We start from the raw sequence: 17,861 nt of genomic DNA on the forward strand, positions 1-17,861 counted from the left end.
GTGCGGAAATAATCCCGGACAAAATCTCTCTCCCTCTTTCCCCTCCAGTTTTTCTGCGCCCAACGAGAATCCGCTCCGATTGAGAGAGAGAGAGAGAGGATGGGTGGGGAAGAGAAGAGGCACCAGATGATGCAGAATCTCTTCGGAGATCAGTCGGAAGAGGAGGAAGAAGAGGAAGAGGAGCAGGAGGAGGAGGAGGTTGCCTCCGACCATGATGAAAACCTTCGCCGGTCGACTCATCTCTCTGTAATCAATCGCTGCCAGTGTTTGTCCTTCGTCATATTGCTCTTTTTCTTTCTCGTTGGCTGATACTGTTCGTGAACCTTTCGTGGGCATGCTTGCAATTTGCCGCCGTAGTTCCTCTGCTTCCTTTTGGAATTGTAGTTTCTGTGCATTTAAAAGAATACTAATTTTCCAGAAACAGAAAATTTAGATACATATGATCTTTGCAGGATGCCGTAGTTTGATGTTAATTGGATCGGTGGCGATTTTCGTGGCTCAACTTTTTTTTTTTTTTTGTCCTTGATCGTAGTTTTTCTTGTTCCTTGTGGCTTCCTCGGTTAGGCTAATTTGAGGGATGAATTGGGGCATGCTGACACCTTTTAATGAGCTTACCTGGGAACCTTCTGAGTAAACACGCACCACTGGACATGCATACATAAACTTTCTTGTTTAACTAGTGTTCCCGGCAGCTTTTCGTTCTTGATTTGGTTCGCAAGAGTTGGGGATTTCTGATGGACTTTGCATGGGTGAAAGAAGAAATAAGTAGTTCCAGTTACTGACCTGGTGCTTCTTTGGTGGGTTGGAAGAAGAGTAGCACGTATGGTACGACAAGATTTTTGCCGCTTTATTAATATGCTTTAGGGCTAATGTTGTCTATATGTGCGCATGGGCTTGAACACGAGCTACTTTAACCATCTATGGTGTTTATGCTATTCCTAGAGAAGGTGCCAGTCACATGACGTAGTAGTAGTCCCGTGACTAGCAAGTGTTATTTTCAGACGGTCATGCCCGAAGGTATATGTGTTCAACGATTCAGATTTGACGTTGAGGAGAAGTGCTTCAGTTGTCTCATGGATATTTGAATTAATTGATCTAATGATGTCATATCTACTTTAATTTTCTTTCTTTTTTATCAAAATTTGCTTTCCCTTCTATAACTTTTTTTATGTTTATAAATTTAACCAACTGAGTTTGCACCTTGTTCTAGTTTTGCTTCTTAAAAAAATTTGGGCATTATTATCTAGATGAGAATGGAAATTTTCATCTTGGAAAGCAAGTTATATTATCCTAAATTATTCTAAAGCTCAATTGTTGTATAGAGAATAACAAGCTCATTTGCAGTTTCTTGAATGTTACTAGACATGCTCTTCAAGCCCTTGTTTTATGCATGAGGACAATGGCAACTCATCCTTCTTCTTTCTCCTCTCGATGCAACTGATTTTGTAGGGAACTATTTGCATGTTACTGTGTATTTATGGAAAATTGCATTTGATTCTGTTGCATACACATGATTCAGAAGTTGTTTTCCTAAATGTTGCCTAATTCATTTGTCATGAGCAGATGAGCTTAAGAGCCTGGGAGTAGGAAACTCTGCAACATTAATGTTCTTGGATTCCCTCTTAGTATTTGATATCATTATTCTTTTTTCAGACTTGGGTCTCAAGCTGTAATGGTTCTGCTTCCTCATAGTACATCAACCAAGCTACCCATCAACTGTTGATCATCTACCAATCTACCCAGCTACTGTTGAATTTATTGTGACCATTTGTTTGGTGATTGTTGTTGTTGTTGAAGTTGCTACTTCTGAGTTTTTTATAGGAACTTATCTCAATAATGGATTGTTCTTCAGAGTAGTTTAGTTTGATTAGTACTTAATTTTTCAGAGCTAAAACATCCATCAGTTACAAAAATCTTATGTTGTGCTCTTATATTGCCTCTTGGAGCTATTTTACTTATGTTCTCATGCTATTGCGAATGCTTAAAGCCAAATTTAGATGTTGACATGAAGTTTTGCAGGATTCTTCTATAAGTTTATTCTTTTATCCTGCTTCCATTAACGCTCCAGGATGAAGAAGGTGAAGGAGAGGCTGAGCTTGAGGGGGAAGGTGAAGCTGAAACAGAGGGACAAGGTGAAGCGGATAGTGAGAGTGGAGGAGAACGGGCAGAGGCTTACCAAGATCAACTAGAGAGTGAAGATGACAGGGTTCAAAGTTCTCAGGAAAGAGATATTAGTGGTCAGCAGGTGGAAAGTGATGGAAAAGATGCAGAAAGTGACCAGGGAGAGTATGTTCAAAGAGTTGTAACGAGCAGGCGAAGAGAGGTAATCGCTAGTGGTTCTGAAAGGTCTGAGGAGGATCATTTTGTCGAAAATGAAGATGAAGAAGTCGAGCAAGGTGTAGGACCAAGGTAAACAACATAAAACTATGCAAATATTTAGAACTACTTGTGCTGGCAGAACATCACATGTACCCAATTACAAACTGCATTTATAATGGAGAATGATGCATGTGGTTATGCTATTGTAGCTAGCTATAACTGTATGCAAATTTGAATGTTTTTCCATATCCTGGTCAGTGGTTTTTTGCGAAAGTGATTTTCTTCTCTATATCACTAAAAATTTTGTGAGTGGAAGGTTTGAAATTTTAAAGAAAAATTATTCCAAAGTCACATTTTCTTATCCATATCTCTAGAAATCTTGTAAATCAATAAGCGGCTACAATGTAGAAGAGGGAATTCCTCGTCATCTAGACATTGGCTAGTCCAAGGGCCTTGTCAACGTACTGCCTCTGAGCAAAACACAAAAACCAAGGGAAAAAATGCAGAAAGGAAAAAGAAAACAGAAACAGAGAAAATAGAATAAGTAAATTAAATAAGCTATATATATGTGTGTGTGTGTATATATATATATATATATATATATATATACACACACACACACACACATATATGTATGTATCTTATACATTATCTAATCTATACACATTATATATCTTTGGAAGACGTAAAGGTGATATAGAATATATACAAAGAGTATAGGCATGTTAGCGGGTATTCCATGTGTTCTCTAGGTTTCTACGAATTTCCTGGTATTGACATTTTAGGTGATCAAATGAGAACATATTGCTAGAGAGTGAGACAAGACATCAAGTTGCAAAAGGCAGCAACAATTGAGAGCTGTGAAACAAAAGTACAGTCTAAACATCACCAATTCACCATTAGTTGAGACGAATATGCTGCCAAGATAAGGCCACTTTCTGAATGAATCAATGGTGATGTTTTATGCATGAATATGATTGCGTGCCGATGTTTCATGATATTGGAATTTTTTTTTTTTTTTGGAAATAAAAAGCTTTCTTTTACTGCAGAGTCCAAAGGTCTCAAGTCTCAATCACTGTAATCAGTTACTCGCTGATGGTCATATATGTACAGTCTATGTGATACTAATCAGTTTCAAATGTTTACAAGATACATTTTTTTCTTTTCCTCGCAACATATTTGAAAAATTATCAGGTTCATTCATTTCATGTCCTGAAAATTCATGGAAACTATTGCTTAGGCTTTTCTTTATGCTGTTTCTGTAGATGATCAGGTATAAAAGTGTCTATTTTTGTATCATAAAACTTGTCGCTAGCTGACAAATGGCACATTTATTTCAAGAGTACCCAAAAGTTTGGAAATCTTTTAATACCTGTCAAGATCTTTGAAGCAGTTTATAGAAGGTTACAGAAAGGACTATGATTGTTAGTAGAGGATCTGTTTGGCAAACTTGTAGGATGGGATATAATGGAAGTCTAAAACGATTCATAATGCTCATTGATGTTTTCATGGTCTTTTCTGTTCCTGTTTGACCTTTTAGGTTCATGTCTACCTCTGTTTATTCCAAGTTTTTGGGCTCAAGTGAACAATTTATGTCATTTAATATATATAAGTGGAAAGTAATGCTGTCTTCTAATGTTTTTCTCCATCTATGACATAGGAATATAGACTGAACAAAAAATGTTAAAATAGATTAAAAAAATATAAAAATACAAAAATATACCCAAAAAATTAGAAAAATTAAGTCAGCAATGTCTAGGCAGTGTCTGGTACTAGCACCAGTGTTTCGCATTGACATGGTTACTTCTACCTTTTAGAAGTGTCCATGTTACATAGTGCTCCACAAACATATGTTATCTTCAACTAAATCTTTGACGTATCACGTATGTGTTAATCTTTGCTTCAGCTGTAGTTTCAGGTCACTAGTCTGCAAGTCTTAGAAGAATTCTTTTTATTAGTTAAGCATATGGATAATCCTTGGACAGAAATACTGAACAAGAATATACTTTTACAGAGATGACAACCATGTTCAGTCAGCAGCTGAGATGAGGGATGTTTTTGGAGATTCAGATGAAGATGAACAAGAAGGTTATGAAACACACATGGATTTGGATCATACTTCACATGTAAGTCAAAGATATGTTGTTTGCGAAGCCACCTGGAATGTACAACATGCTTCTTAACTCAATTTTCTTAAAGCAATGAGATTTTGGTTATGCTAGAAGTATCGCTTCTTCAGTGTTTCAATTATTACTTCTGCGATTTAATATTACTTATTTTGTCGAATTTCTCGTGCTGATCTTTTACTAGAGGTCTCCTGCTGAATATGAAGAAAGTGATCATAGAGACTTAGGACCAGAAGATATGGTGCCTGAAGAAGATGAACAATTTGGATCAGAAGAGGATAATTTTGAGCCGAAACTGAAAGAGAAACCTGTTGGGCCACCATTGGATCTAGAGATTCCACTGCGGCCTCCACCTGCATTGCCGAATAAGGTGTTCCTCTGACTTTGTTCTTTCCTATGTCGAATGAATTATATGTACTTTATTTCTGGATCTCCTTTAAATTATAGTCTTCTAGACTTGAACATTACTTTTGGTGATTTGGATCTTATTATTTAAAATCTTTTGTTTCTACATTTCCAGAACTTTGTAGATTAGGTCATAAAAACTCCAAGATATGCACAATTAGTACTTCGCAAAAGTCAACTTTGACACAAGTTAAATGTGGCTTTAGGTCGTTTGAAAGCTTTGGCTTGACTCATAAGTCAAGCTCAAGCTCGAGTTTGGCTAGGCCTCAACTTGAATCATACTGACCTAAAAGGGGTGCTTTCTAACTTTTATGTTGAACATGTATAAAAGGACAATTGAAACTGGAGCCTTTAAAATTTTAAACCAAACAACATGTTGTGAACTGCATAAAGAAAAATTTATCTTTTCTTTTCTATTCTTCCTTTTCTGATAGTCATGATCTTGACACAGATTTCTGTTTTAACTGCACGTTCTTTGCTGACTTTTATTTGTTAGTTTTATTGAAAAACTTCAATTGTTGACTACCTTCCATATACACTCACCTTAACCGATTCTATACATGCATAGTTGCATCTTGTGTGTGAAATTTCATTTAAAATTTTATGTGATTCAGCTAAAGTGTTTTTCTGTGTTGTTAAAAGCGTTAGGCAAGCTTAGGCATACAGTAGTGCCTAGAGCCTAAGTGCAGCTAGGTGGGACTTTGCATTTTAAGCAGTACCAGTAAAAAAAAGCTGGACACTAATAAATGGCACCTGACACCTCCTCTATTTTCTGAGCGCACAGACAGGCACACACACAAACACACACATGCACACAGATAGGCACACCCACGAATGCACACACCCACACACCCACCCACCCACCCACACATAGAGAGAGAGACTCTATGAGTTCATCTGCCTGCAATGAGCAAAGCCTCCAGTATCTCTCCCTCACTCAAAGTTTCTTTCACATTTTTATCATACGGAGCATTTTGAGCCCCTTTGATCTAAAAATGTCAATTCCTAGACCCAAGGTTTTGAAATCACCTTGGATCTAAGATCTAAGGCAGGCAAATATAGTCTAAGTGTTACTTTCAACAAGCAAATCGAACCATTTCCTTGGAAAGAAAAAAATCATCAATGTCGCATTCAACAAGCAAATGGAACCATTTCCTTGTAAAAAGAAATCCATCAGTCAATTTACAATGAAATAATGCAATTTCAATGATAGTTTGACAAAGTGTTCTTGAAATTAATGTTCATCATTGTTTGTTCATAGAGTTGGAGCATACAAAATATACTCATGTCCTTGGAAATCTATTGCTTGTCAATTGTGAGAAAAGAAGGAGCATAAATGTTGAACATATCGATCACAACTTGACTTGTTTTTTCTTCATGATATTGTGGTGATGTCTTAAATAGCAATGGTAGGTCACTCATCTCTCTAGGTGCTAGTTCATCTTCATCTTTAGGGTCTGGAATTACCTGGTCAATGACTCTAAAGTGGTAGTAATTGTTAATTTAGGCAGTGGAGAACAACAAGGTACCATATGAAGTTGCTCAAGAGGACCCACTACGGACCACATGCAGTTTGAAATTTCTCTATCCTCTGGGAATTACACATTCGCGTAATGAACACCTCAATGTGTTATAATTGTCATCACAATTTATAATACAACCATGCAATGTCCTTTTCCTATTCATCCATTCTTGTATCTGATATAAAAGAAAATGCATTAGCAATTTAACAATGTAGCATATGAATTGTTGGACAAAATTATGATGACAATTGTTCAAGCTACTAAAAATATTATAGGAAGTAAAAACAGGCAATAGAGATATTGACATTCAAAAATATCATAATGTTAAGGTTTTTAAAGTAATAGAATCATCTATTACAATGTCAAAATGAAATATTATGAAGTCGGTGAAAAGGTAGATGCAAGTTCATCATCACTATCTGAATCATCATCCAAATGGAAAGATATATTGACGCAGAGCCAGAAGCGGAATCCAGATCCTTATTTCTGTAACTGGATCTATATAAGTTTAAATACTTGTAAATAGATCCAGGTCCGCAATCCATCCCTTTCTCTATATAAAGGGATGTGGGTTCATTTTGTAAAGAAAGTTGACAAAAGAAGTGGTTTGCTGTTTTTCTCTCTTCTTTCCTTTTAGTTCAGTATTTTGCTTGAGTTTGAGTTAGTTTTTAGCTTAATTTTAGCTTAGTTGTGAGTGCGGATGGATTAGGTTTCATTAATCTTAATCCGTCTTGCATTAATTGGTATTAGAGCGAGGCTTTACGGGCATTACTATTTCACCGTTAATGGTGAAGCCTTAAGGAGAAAATGGCGTGGAGGAACAGGTACAACATACATTAGTAAGGCACACATCTCTTATGGCAAATATCAAGCAGAATTTTGATGCTACAAACAGGAAGGTAGATTCCATCGCACAAGATTTTGCTGCTACAAGTATTAGATTGGATTCCATCACACATATGCTCGATGAATTCAAGAAGATGTTATGCTCGGATCTGCAGAGCACACAAAGTTTTCATCCAACTGCTGTTGTAGTTGCTTGTTCCGCCATCAGAGCATCAAATGGTGAAGCTAGATGGGGCTTTGCAAGAGCCACTGGAAGCTTGGGGGAATTGTGGAGCCATGAAGTTGATGCTCTGCGGAAAGAATCCCCATTGGGATCCCATCGATGCCATGCTCGTCTGGATGGGAGATGGGGCATGGTGACGTTGGAGAACCGGCCTCTTCATCGACACAGGACCGGCGATCCACTGTGGGCAGGTTGGAGGAGTGGAGGATTCTGATCGTCGCTGCTCCGACCGGCAGAGTAGCCAGATTGAACGAGACCGACGACTAGAGGGATGCTGATCTGACATCGGATTGGCAGAGGAGATGATTGCATTCAGCTGTGGGTGCTCCACCTACCATTGTGCAGGTGAATGGGCCTCCTTCTACCCAAGAGATGACAGTGGCCGGCGACTAGCCTTGCTATCACCGTGGGTCGAAAGCTAGAGGTCTGGTGACTGTTGGCGACCCTGTTTCTGGTTGGGTGAGGTGCCGGTTTTGCACCTAGTGGCAGCGGCAGGGTCATCCTGCTGCCTGATGTTCATGGGAGCCCTCCAGTTACCTTGCCGCACAATCACCTCCCAGCCTGCCGGCAAGCTCGGGCAGAAGGGCGGCTGCCTTTCGCCCCCTTTTCCCCACTGCAATTTTGGGTGGGGGGCGGTGGGCGCCCCTTCTTTCTATCAACGGGTTTCCCCTTCTGCAACGGGCTTGATGGTTCGGGCCGGTCCCTTATGGGACTGGTTCAAATCGGCTTGGGTTGGATCCGCTTTGAACTATTTACACCCATTTTTCAAGATTGAGAGTCTGAATTTGGGTTCAAACCAGTTTGCTCTACCTTCTTTGGCAGGGACCGACTTGAGTTCGCCCTTGGACGAAGTCCAGGCCCATATTTCACACCCAAAACCTTTGCGAAAGCCGCCACTTTGATCACCAATAGGAAGATGTTTGGCAGCCCACCACCCTCGCACACGCAGTGGAAGCTTGGTGGGCCCTCTTCTTGAACATATCCAAACATTTTAGGGTGAAGAATCATTTTGGCAGAATGAAATATTTAAAATTCGTCGAGGATGACTCTTCTTCAACCTAGGGAGACTGATCCAGAGCCGAAAGCATAATCCAGATCCAAATTCCTGTAACCAGATCTATGTAAGTTTAAATATCTGTCAATAGATCCAGATCCGCAATCCATCTCTTTCTCTATATAAAGGGACGTGGGTTCATTTTGTAAAAAGACAGTTGAAAGTTGAAAAAAGAAGTGGTTTGCTCTTTTTCTCTCTTCTTTCCTTTGAGTTCAGTATTTTGCTTGAGTTTTAGCTTAGTTGTGAGTGCGGACGGACTAGGTTTCGTTAATGTTAATCTGTCTTGCATTATATATCATCTTCTTTGTTTTTTTAAAACTGTCTTCTTCTTCCTCTTCTATTTCACTAACTTTTCTCTTCTCCTTTTATATGCTTCTTTTTGTCTTTTTTCTTTTCTGTTTATCTACTTGAGTCTGCTTTGTCTTTATAAGGTTCACTTGCTATGTTGACATCATGTCCTGTACGAGAAGTGCCCTCCTCATAAACTGCTTCATCATGACCATTTATCATGTTCTTCAACCTCTCTTAATATAATGGTATCAATGATGTCACCTCTTCTCTTCCTTTTCTCATATTTTTTGCTTAGTTTTCAATTTCTTAATCTTCTTTCTTATCTTTCTTGTGGTTGCAAGTTATTCTCTTTGTTTTTTATTTTGAAATAAATTACACTAGGTTTTTCATAATATTTTTCTTATTTACAACTCAATGCTCTTTTTTTTTTTTTTTTGTAAAGCGGTTATGTTATGTAATGGTGTGGGTGTGCTTAGGCAGTTGTCTAGGCATTGCAAGATGCCTCATCGGCCATCGCCTAGGCAATGAGGCTCGCATTCTAGGCAGCCTAGGCATGCCTTCAGCATCATAGGTTTTTTGCCATCTTTCATAGATGACTTTTAAAATTATTTATTTCTGAATTCTAGTCCATGACTCTGAAGGAAATACAGAACTGCTGCTGGTGGGTGTATGGTATGTGTCATATCAAAAGGAAAGCAGTCTGTTTCTTTACTTTTTCCTCAGATCATTTCATCATACTAAATTTGATATTCTGCTATAATGAACTTGCGAAGTCTATACCTGAGCTTTTATTACATGCTTTTCTTTTTTCAACTTAGGGAGATTTGTTTATTCAACATAAATTCTGAAGAGTTAATTTTCTGATAAGTGTTTTCCAGTGGACAATATCTAGTATTTACTACCGTACTAGAAATGTAGGTATTTTGTCTTATAGCAACTGCCTACCTATTTAGCTTTCTACTTGTATATCTTATAGTGTCTTTTTCTTCATTTAGTTATGTTGTGTTCTTATGCTTACATCTTGATGCAGATGAACATGATAAGAGTTTCAAACATCATGGGCATTGAGCCAAAGCCGTTTGATCCTAAGACATACGTGGAGGAGGACGTGTTCGTAACTGATGAATCTGGATCAAAAAAACGGATTCGTTTAGAAGATAACATTGTCCGTTGGAGGAATGTTCGTAATCGTGACGGTACATTATCTGTAAGTTATTACTTCAGTGGCAGTGCAAACTTCCACTTTGTCGTTCGTGTACTTAATTTTGGTAGTGCATACATTCTGTTGTGCCTATGAGTGCTATACAAAGGAATGGCGTGCAGGTTTGCTTGAACTTGAACTTACTGTCTTTTGGTTTCACAGTTTTTACTTGGTGCAAGTTATTTAGTTCTTAATTTCTGCAGGGAATTCATGTCATTCTGCTTTAGTATGAAACTAAAATACAATGGTTTTTCTTGTTCTTCATCGAAAGCTATACGATAAACTGCTTTTGTTGTTCTACTTTTCAAATAAATGGAATAGGAAAACAAGTCATAAATGATCATAATTTTAAGCTAAAGTGACATGGACCTAAATTCATGGTTGTTCCTTCTTGGCACTTTCTGTATACTCAAACAGGCATTAGTTATTAATATTGTGAACTCATTGGGCTAGAATAATCTATGACAGGAGGTCCAAAATCTGTACAATTTTAGCCAGCTCGCATTTTTTGCAATTGACATGTTTTATTTTGCAGTATGAAAGCAATGCACGCTTCGTCAAGTGGTCAGATGGAAGTCTACAGCTGTTGATTGGCAATGAGGTGCTTGACATCTCTGTGCAGGATGCACGCCATGATCAAACACATCTTTTTCTTCGACATGATAAGGTTGCTATATTTTTCTTGCTTTTTTATCTCATTATTGACAATTTTTAGTTCTAGATTTATTTTACTGTTAGAAAGAAAAGGAACTATTCAGAGTGACATTCTATATAAAAAAATGAATAAATAAATAATTAAAATGTATGTTAAGCTTCGTTCTTCTTTGAGTGCATTTGCTACATTTCATTGAATTCAAGTGGATTAGAGAAACAATTGTAAGTGGAATTCTAACGGTAAATATGCTGTTTGGGGTACTGCTTTAGGGTATTCTGCAATCACAAGGGAGGTTGCTACGCAAAATGAGATTTATGCCTTCCTCATTGTCATCAAAATCACATCGTCTGTTGACTGCACTGGTTGATTCACGACACAAGAAAGTTTACAAAGTCAAAAACTGTATAACTGACATTGATCCTGAGAAAGAGAAGGAAGAAAAGGAAAAGGTGATCTACATTTCACTTTCTATTGATATTTCTGTCTAGTTGTCATTGACATTGGTTCATTCCATGTCGTTCATTTTGTGCAGTTCCAAATTTATTATATTTCTCCCTATACATAATTTAATGTTGCTTTTTACTTCATTTTCAATTGAAGCTAAGTATGGAACTGGGATTGTTGCCCTCCAAGTGGTTGGTTGAAGACGTCAAAAAAAGTTAAAAACAAGCTAATTATGTTGTCTGTGTTGTGACTTGCTAAATTTTCCATTTTCAAGCAACTAATGATATTTTGAAATGTGTATTTTCTGTAAATTAAACTATTTTGACATTGTATAATGCCACTGTATGTGGTGATCTAGTAAAAGGGCTTTGTTCCCTCTTTGTTGATTATGCAGGAACGGTGATCAGGATGCCACCCTATTTGGTTTTGTTGCAACTTTCGTCTAGTCTTTCTCATTTTTTCTTTGGCTTTATTTCTTCCTTTGACTGTTTAACTGTTATCTACAGGATCACCTACCCAGAGGTGTGTCTCAGTTCCCAAATTTGTCTTTGCTTTCATATGCTTGCAAAGCAATAAGGTTACCCTTGTTTTAATTCTGTAGACAACTCCAAAAAGTCACAACAGGAAGAAATAAGAAGAATAATAATAAAAAGGGAAGAAAAATATAAAAAACATTGGTTGGCCGAAGAACTAGGGAAAGAAAGAGAGAAAATTGCTTTGCAGAAAAAGAAGAGAAAAAATATAAGGAGAGGAAAGAAGAGGAGAAAAAGGAACAGGAACAAAGTTCTGGCTGTCAAAGCACTTGATTGAGTGCATCCGTGAGCTTAGGCATCTCAGGTGATGGCCTAGGTGTTTTAATGTATCTTGTTGTTTAGGACTACTTTAGATGACCAGCTAAGTCTTGGGGCAAAGGTGCGCCATGGACAACATAGATTTGGAGAAGTTTACTCAGTAGTTTTAGCCTTTTTAACAGCTATCGCCTTTCTCTATTGCCAGAAGAGAGCTTAATTTACCCTTCATATGTGTCAAAGGATCACCACAAAGAGAGCAAACGGATTACAGTATTAAAAATATATTAATAAGGAGAAATTCTCAAATATGTGATTCCATCATTGCATGGTATACGTGACAATGTGGAAGCATCTTTCAGATTTATCATTTAATTCTATGAACCATTGTGCTGTAACAATGTATAGTGATTAAATAAGGTGGATCACAAGAAAACAAATCTGGATATTCTTAAACTGAACACACAACGTCCGTCAAGGAGTCGGAAGTCGGACAAACTAATTTCCTGACCAACAAAACAGTATGGAAAATCCAAGAGGTAATCCAGAAAATTGCAGTGGTATACTCCTGTGAAGCATCCCCTTTAAAAAGATGCAGCTTGAAATCTACTTGGTATACATGATTTCATATTTTTGCAGCTTCAACAAAAAAACATAAAGGTTTAGGTTGACTGAAGCAGTTGGGAAGCTCAGCATAACCAAGCGGTCTACAGAGAAGAATTCACAATTAGCAGAAGCCATTCTCTGCACTTGATCTCATTTATGCAATCATTTTTTTAAACTGTAGATTGATTACAGTTATTATTTTTGTGGACTAATAATGACACCCATTTTTTTTATTTACCTCCAGGCTTTAAATCAAACCATTCGAAGTAGGGAAGATCTACTTCGTAAGCAGGAGAAGATAGCTCGGAAGTATGCACAAACTCGAGAGAAAGAACCACAGCTTTCGCCTGGATACTTAGAGGAGGCACTGGAAGAGGTTTGCAGTTGATTTAAAGATGTAACGCTTGGCAATAAACATGCAGAGTTTGGTTTTGGATCTAGATGCATATAGATACTCTTTTAAACACTCTGCATCAGTGCAGTTACTTATGGTTGTGTTGCTATATGGCATATGCACTGGTAGGCTTGCTAGCTGTGAATTTCCTCTACCGAGCTCCTTTTACCTTCTGTTTTCTGGTTCAGAGCAGACATGCATTAATACAATGGACAGTACAAACACATTTGTACTGGCTTTTGCAGCAATCTTAGTAGGTAATAGGTGGAGGTATTCTTGAGCTCAGTGTAGGGAACTACATTATGATGCTGCACTTTGTCAAATTTAGTATGCACTCACAGTCTGTGAGCATGGCTCAAGCAGCTTTCTGAAATATTTGTTTGTCTTGTCTTTTGCCTCTTATGCCAAGAAATTGTCCACTAACTTTGAAGTGTATTTCTGCTTCCAGGAGGATGAGGCTGATGATTACCCTGGTACACGTCGATCTGCTGCTCGCCGCTTTGAGGAAGAACTAGAAGTAGAAGGACGGGCAGAAAGACGTATCCTAAATGCAAAGAGGGTCTGTTGACATTTTCCCTTTATTGAATTCTACTGCTGTTGATTGTCCTTTTCCTTTGCTTCTGATGAGTTATGTTATGTTTTTGCAGCCTGCACAAATTCCAAGATCTGTTCCACGAAAACCAACAATGAGCACAGCTCCTCCACCTAGGCACCGGTTAGAATCCTCAGAAAGTGAAAGAGAAGCATCTGAATATGAAAGTGATGACAATGAAAATGATGTAATGCCTGCACGTAAACACATGGAAGAGGAAGAATTTGAAGAAGAAGAGGAGGATGAGGAGGAGGAAGAACAAGAGCAGGAAGAGGAGGAAGAGGAAGCTGAACAAGCCATAGAGGAAGAAGCTGATGAGGTAAATTTTTCCCTCCCGAATTTCTGCAGATGTCATGCTAATACTGGGTCACATATTTAGAGTGGTTTCAACTTTTGCTTCTTCAATTATCACAATAAATTCAGATAATGCTTGGAGCATTAAATTTAGGTTCATTTTCGTGGCACTTATTCTGGACCATGCAGAATAATATCAATTTATGATTTTTCAAAATATGAAGTGCTTCATCTCTAGTTCTGTTTGCTGCTTATACTGAGCTCATCAATTGTTTACGTATTCTCTTTATTATTTTTGTTTAAAAAATCTTTATTAATACGAAGAGCCGAAGAGGTGTTTACTTTCTCATTTTGCGTTTGTTTTGCTTACATAATTTAACTTGATTGAGTGACTTGGTTCAAAAGTGGTCTAGAAGTAGAACATAGAAAAAAAAATTGATATACACATTCAATTACGAGCAACCATCTATGAGATGGGCCAAGACTTGGAACATGCTTAACTGGTTTTGGTCTGGTTGACATGACCAATTATGGGCAGAACTAGGTCAAGACTGAAAATGTATAGCATAAACCAGATATAATAAAATATTAGTTTTATACCAGCAACTGGTTGAGACATGCCTGGGACTCAGGTTGGCCTGGTTTGTGGGCATTAATTTTGTAAACTAAATACTTCTGAGTCACCATGGGCTTGATCAGCTGACTGGTTGGGATTTTTTTTTCCATCTCCATAGTGGACCTGGATTGAATTTTGACCTTATTGTAGGGTTACGTCACACTGATGCTCCATTTCAGTCTGCATACCTTGTCTCTTTAGAAATTGTACCCGAAACTTCATGACAATGGCTGAATCCATGCGTCTTGAGTTGTACTCATGTGATGTAGGTTATGATCAACCATATAAAAACTTGGCTAAGCTTGGTCCTCAACCTGGTTAAGAAAACCCGGAAGCTGACAAGGCTCGGCTGAGTCATGGGATGTGTCGATGACCAGGCCGAGCCATCTGAGTTTGGCTAAATCAGCTGAGTTCCAGGTTGCTTTAACCAATTCGTTTATGAATATAGTATATATGTACCTTACACTTATCTAAATGATATTCAATTGTGTGTATGGTACACTCTAAAAATTTTCATTATTACACATAGATGAATACTTGTGTAGACAAAATCATGCTTAGGCGGCCTTAAGAAAGGTTTTCTCTTTTCTTTTTCTCTTTTCTTTTCTTCATCTTTCTTTTGCCTCCTTAGGCCCTGCATTGTCCTGTCTGAAAATCCAGTGCCTGACGCTTTTGACCACAGATACACATACAGATATGTGGACACACACAACACATGTATACATATAATAGCTGTAGTAAACATATTATTAAATTTTCACGTTATGTGTACATGTACTGATATACATTATTATACATATTATACAATATATATCAATGTTATAATGGATTAAAATGCTAATATATGCATAAATAGACATTCTTTATGTGAAAGCAGATTTAAAATCACGTTGAGGCACCAGGTTGACCTGGCTAGTGCACGAGTCAATGCACCTTGCATTGGGTCCTGAGTTACCTATGTCACTTGAGTTCTGGTATGGTATGTGCTTGGGTATGGTGGTACAAATAGTCACAAAAAATGCGTTATTTTCGAAAAAAAAAGCGAAAAAAACGCGAGAAAATGAAATGCTGTTTAAAACTTAAAAAAACACATTTTTTTTGAAAAAAACGTGAAAAAACGAAAAAAATGTGTTTTTAACGCATTTTTAATGCATTTTCCACTTTTTTTTTCATGTTTTTATTGCCAAACAGTTTGTTTTTTCATTTTCTATTTTTTATTTGTTGCAAATCTACTTATCTTTTGATGTTTGTGTTATTATTTTCTCACTTATTTTATTTTTCTCAATTTTTAATTAAAAATACCATTTTTTTCTGTATTTTTCAAGTCCGCTGTATTATACCCAAGAGAAACCTTGCCGTTTAAAACTCCGAGACGTTATTTGTGACTATTGGACACTGCCTTTTTTTGAAAATTGTGGGTACAGACCTACAGGGTCTGGCAGGGTATATATGTAATAATCCACAAAAAATCAAAATCAAAACAAAATTTCTACACAATAATAAAAACTCGTCAATGCAAAATATCACAATCTGCAAGCTTAATAGGTCATACTTATAATCCCATCAAATTAATGTTTAAAAACATTGTTTATCATAAGTGAATATATACAAAACGGGCAAAAGGGGCGTGGGGGGTGGGTGGGGTTTGCAAGTTTTGAAACTTAAGTGGCTTTGTTGTGAATATGAATAAAGTTGATGGTGTTAATGAATTTTTATTTAAAAAATAAGAAAAGAGGTGCTTCCAAGGGAGCTCCCCAATGCACAAAGCTCTCGTTCTCTCTTCACACTGCTCTCTCTCTCTCTCTCTCTGGATGAGGACGGATGCATGTGTCTCCCTCTCTCTTGTCACATACATGTCACTCTCTTATACCTAAACGTACTGACCCCATACCGACACAGGTACCATGGCCTAAGTCACGTGCCCATGTGACTTAGTGAGTCATTGGGCTTTGAAACCTTGATTACGACCCCCTCTGCAGGCAATGGTCCCTAAGTAGGCCTTGCTTTGGTTGTTTGATTTCAATGTAAGGAAAGCCACTTACAATAAACTCGATTTCTCACTGGTGTCATTTTCAAATTCATTAATTTGACCCAATCAGATGCACTGTGTATAAGATCCATGTGCCTCTTTAACATATCATATCTCAATAACGTCTGAAGAATTATGCCATTCAATTCCAGTTACTTAATCTTCTGTTTTCTGTCATATTTAAATTGATTGAAGTTATTTGACCCAATCAAATGCACTGTGTATAGGATCCATGTGCCTCATAACACATCCTATTTCTTAGATTTGTGAGACAAGAATGTTTTTTTCATCTGCAATATGCTTGATTACATGTTATGGGCTTATTTTGGACTCTGCTTATCAGGAGCCGAGACAAAAGAGTAAGGGATCTGGATGGAATCGCCACAGAGATGAGGAATCAGATGAAGAAGCTCCACAAAAGAGAGTACCACGTCGGAGAATCATTGATTCAAGCGATGAGGAGGAGTAACATATTTGAAGGTTTATTGGGGCAACACACTAAGTGTAAGGGACTTTCATGGTTGCTTCCTTTTAGCTAACCTGTTTTTTTTTATTCTTTGCCTTATACAATGGACTGCCGAAGTTGTACAGTATATGGAAGCTTAATTGCATGTATCTTTTCTATTTGTCTATTGTGAAAATCTTAAATGCTACATCTTTAGTGCACATTTTTGGTATTAAAAGAAGTTGTGGAATCAATGGAAAATAGAAGTGTTGTTTATTACATATAGTCATTATTAGCACATGAAGGATCAGAAGAGCATGTTGATGGCAGTGTCTCGCAAATAAGCAGTTGCACGTGGGGGTAACTGTGGTCTTTGACCTATTCATTTTTTGTGTATGGGACACATGCATGCATGTGATTGTATGGAAGCCTAATATGCAAATCCCTTTATTATGTGGATATTGGTGTTCTCTCTTGGATGTTGAGATTAGCTTGAAATTATTTGATCCTTCTCAGCCCTTAGAATTGTGGACTTCGTAGCTATTCTCCTGAACCACCGACAGATGATGGCTAATAGATTTTTTTGTGGAGGTAAAAGCGAAGGGCCAAGATATATAAACGTCTTGGAGATTCCTAATATGAGGGGCTTGTAGAATATGATAATTCACGAGAAAATAGTGAGCTGGTCGATCAGTCTGATCAGATCGCAGATAGCCTGCCGCATCAAAAGTAAAAATTACTTTTTCCATTTTTGTAGTGAGCTTTATTTTTTATTTTAACAAGCTGTGCCTTCTAATTTGATGTGGCAGGCTGCAAGCCATCCAATCAGATTCATCTGATGGCTCAGAGTGGCTTTCATGTTTCATGAACTAATGTATTTTACCTGCCCTACATATGGATAATTGCATAGCCTTTTAAGAATGTAAATACCTAGTCAGCTTGCTGATTATGTCCGTAAAGTGATGCTTTTCCAACGGATAAAAAAAAAAAAAAAACTGCTGCACCTTGAG

At 37.5% G+C, this 17,861-nt stretch overlaps 1 protein-coding gene across 1 annotated transcript; it reads left to right on the forward strand.

Moving 5' to 3' along the window:
* Positions 1–17,130, forward strand: LOC116258921 (protein LEO1 homolog). Its single transcript, XM_031636399.2, has 11 exons — positions 1–246; positions 2,069–2,409; positions 4,334–4,445; positions 4,630–4,815; positions 9,818–9,994; positions 10,524–10,655; positions 10,913–11,092; positions 12,726–12,857; positions 13,324–13,434; positions 13,523–13,786; positions 16,750–17,130. The coding sequence occupies exons 1-11, from the start codon at positions 100–102 to the stop codon at positions 16,873–16,875; spliced, it is 1,908 nt and encodes a 635-aa protein (XP_031492259.1). The 5' UTR covers positions 1–99; the 3' UTR covers positions 16,876–17,130.
* The last annotated feature ends 731 nt before the right edge of the window (positions 17,131–17,861 follow it).

Source organism: Nymphaea colorata, chromosome 8, assembly GCF_008831285.2.
Source record: "Nymphaea colorata isolate Beijing-Zhang1983 chromosome 8, ASM883128v2, whole genome shotgun sequence".
NCBI classification, from domain to species: Eukaryota; Viridiplantae; Streptophyta; class Magnoliopsida; order Nymphaeales; family Nymphaeaceae; genus Nymphaea; species Nymphaea colorata.

Coding starts and splice junctions, on each gene's coding strand:
- LOC116258921 (XM_031636399.2), top strand. CDS start 100: ATGGGTGGGGAAGAGAAGAGGCACCAGATGATGCAGAATCTCTTCGGA. Junction 9,995..10,523: donor ATCGTGACGGTACATTATCT/GTAAGTTATTAC, acceptor TTTATTTTGCAG/TATGAAAGCAATGCACGCTT. Junction 13,787..16,749: donor TAGAGGAAGAAGCTGATGAG/GTAAATTTTTCC, acceptor TCTGCTTATCAG/GAGCCGAGACAAAAGAGTAA.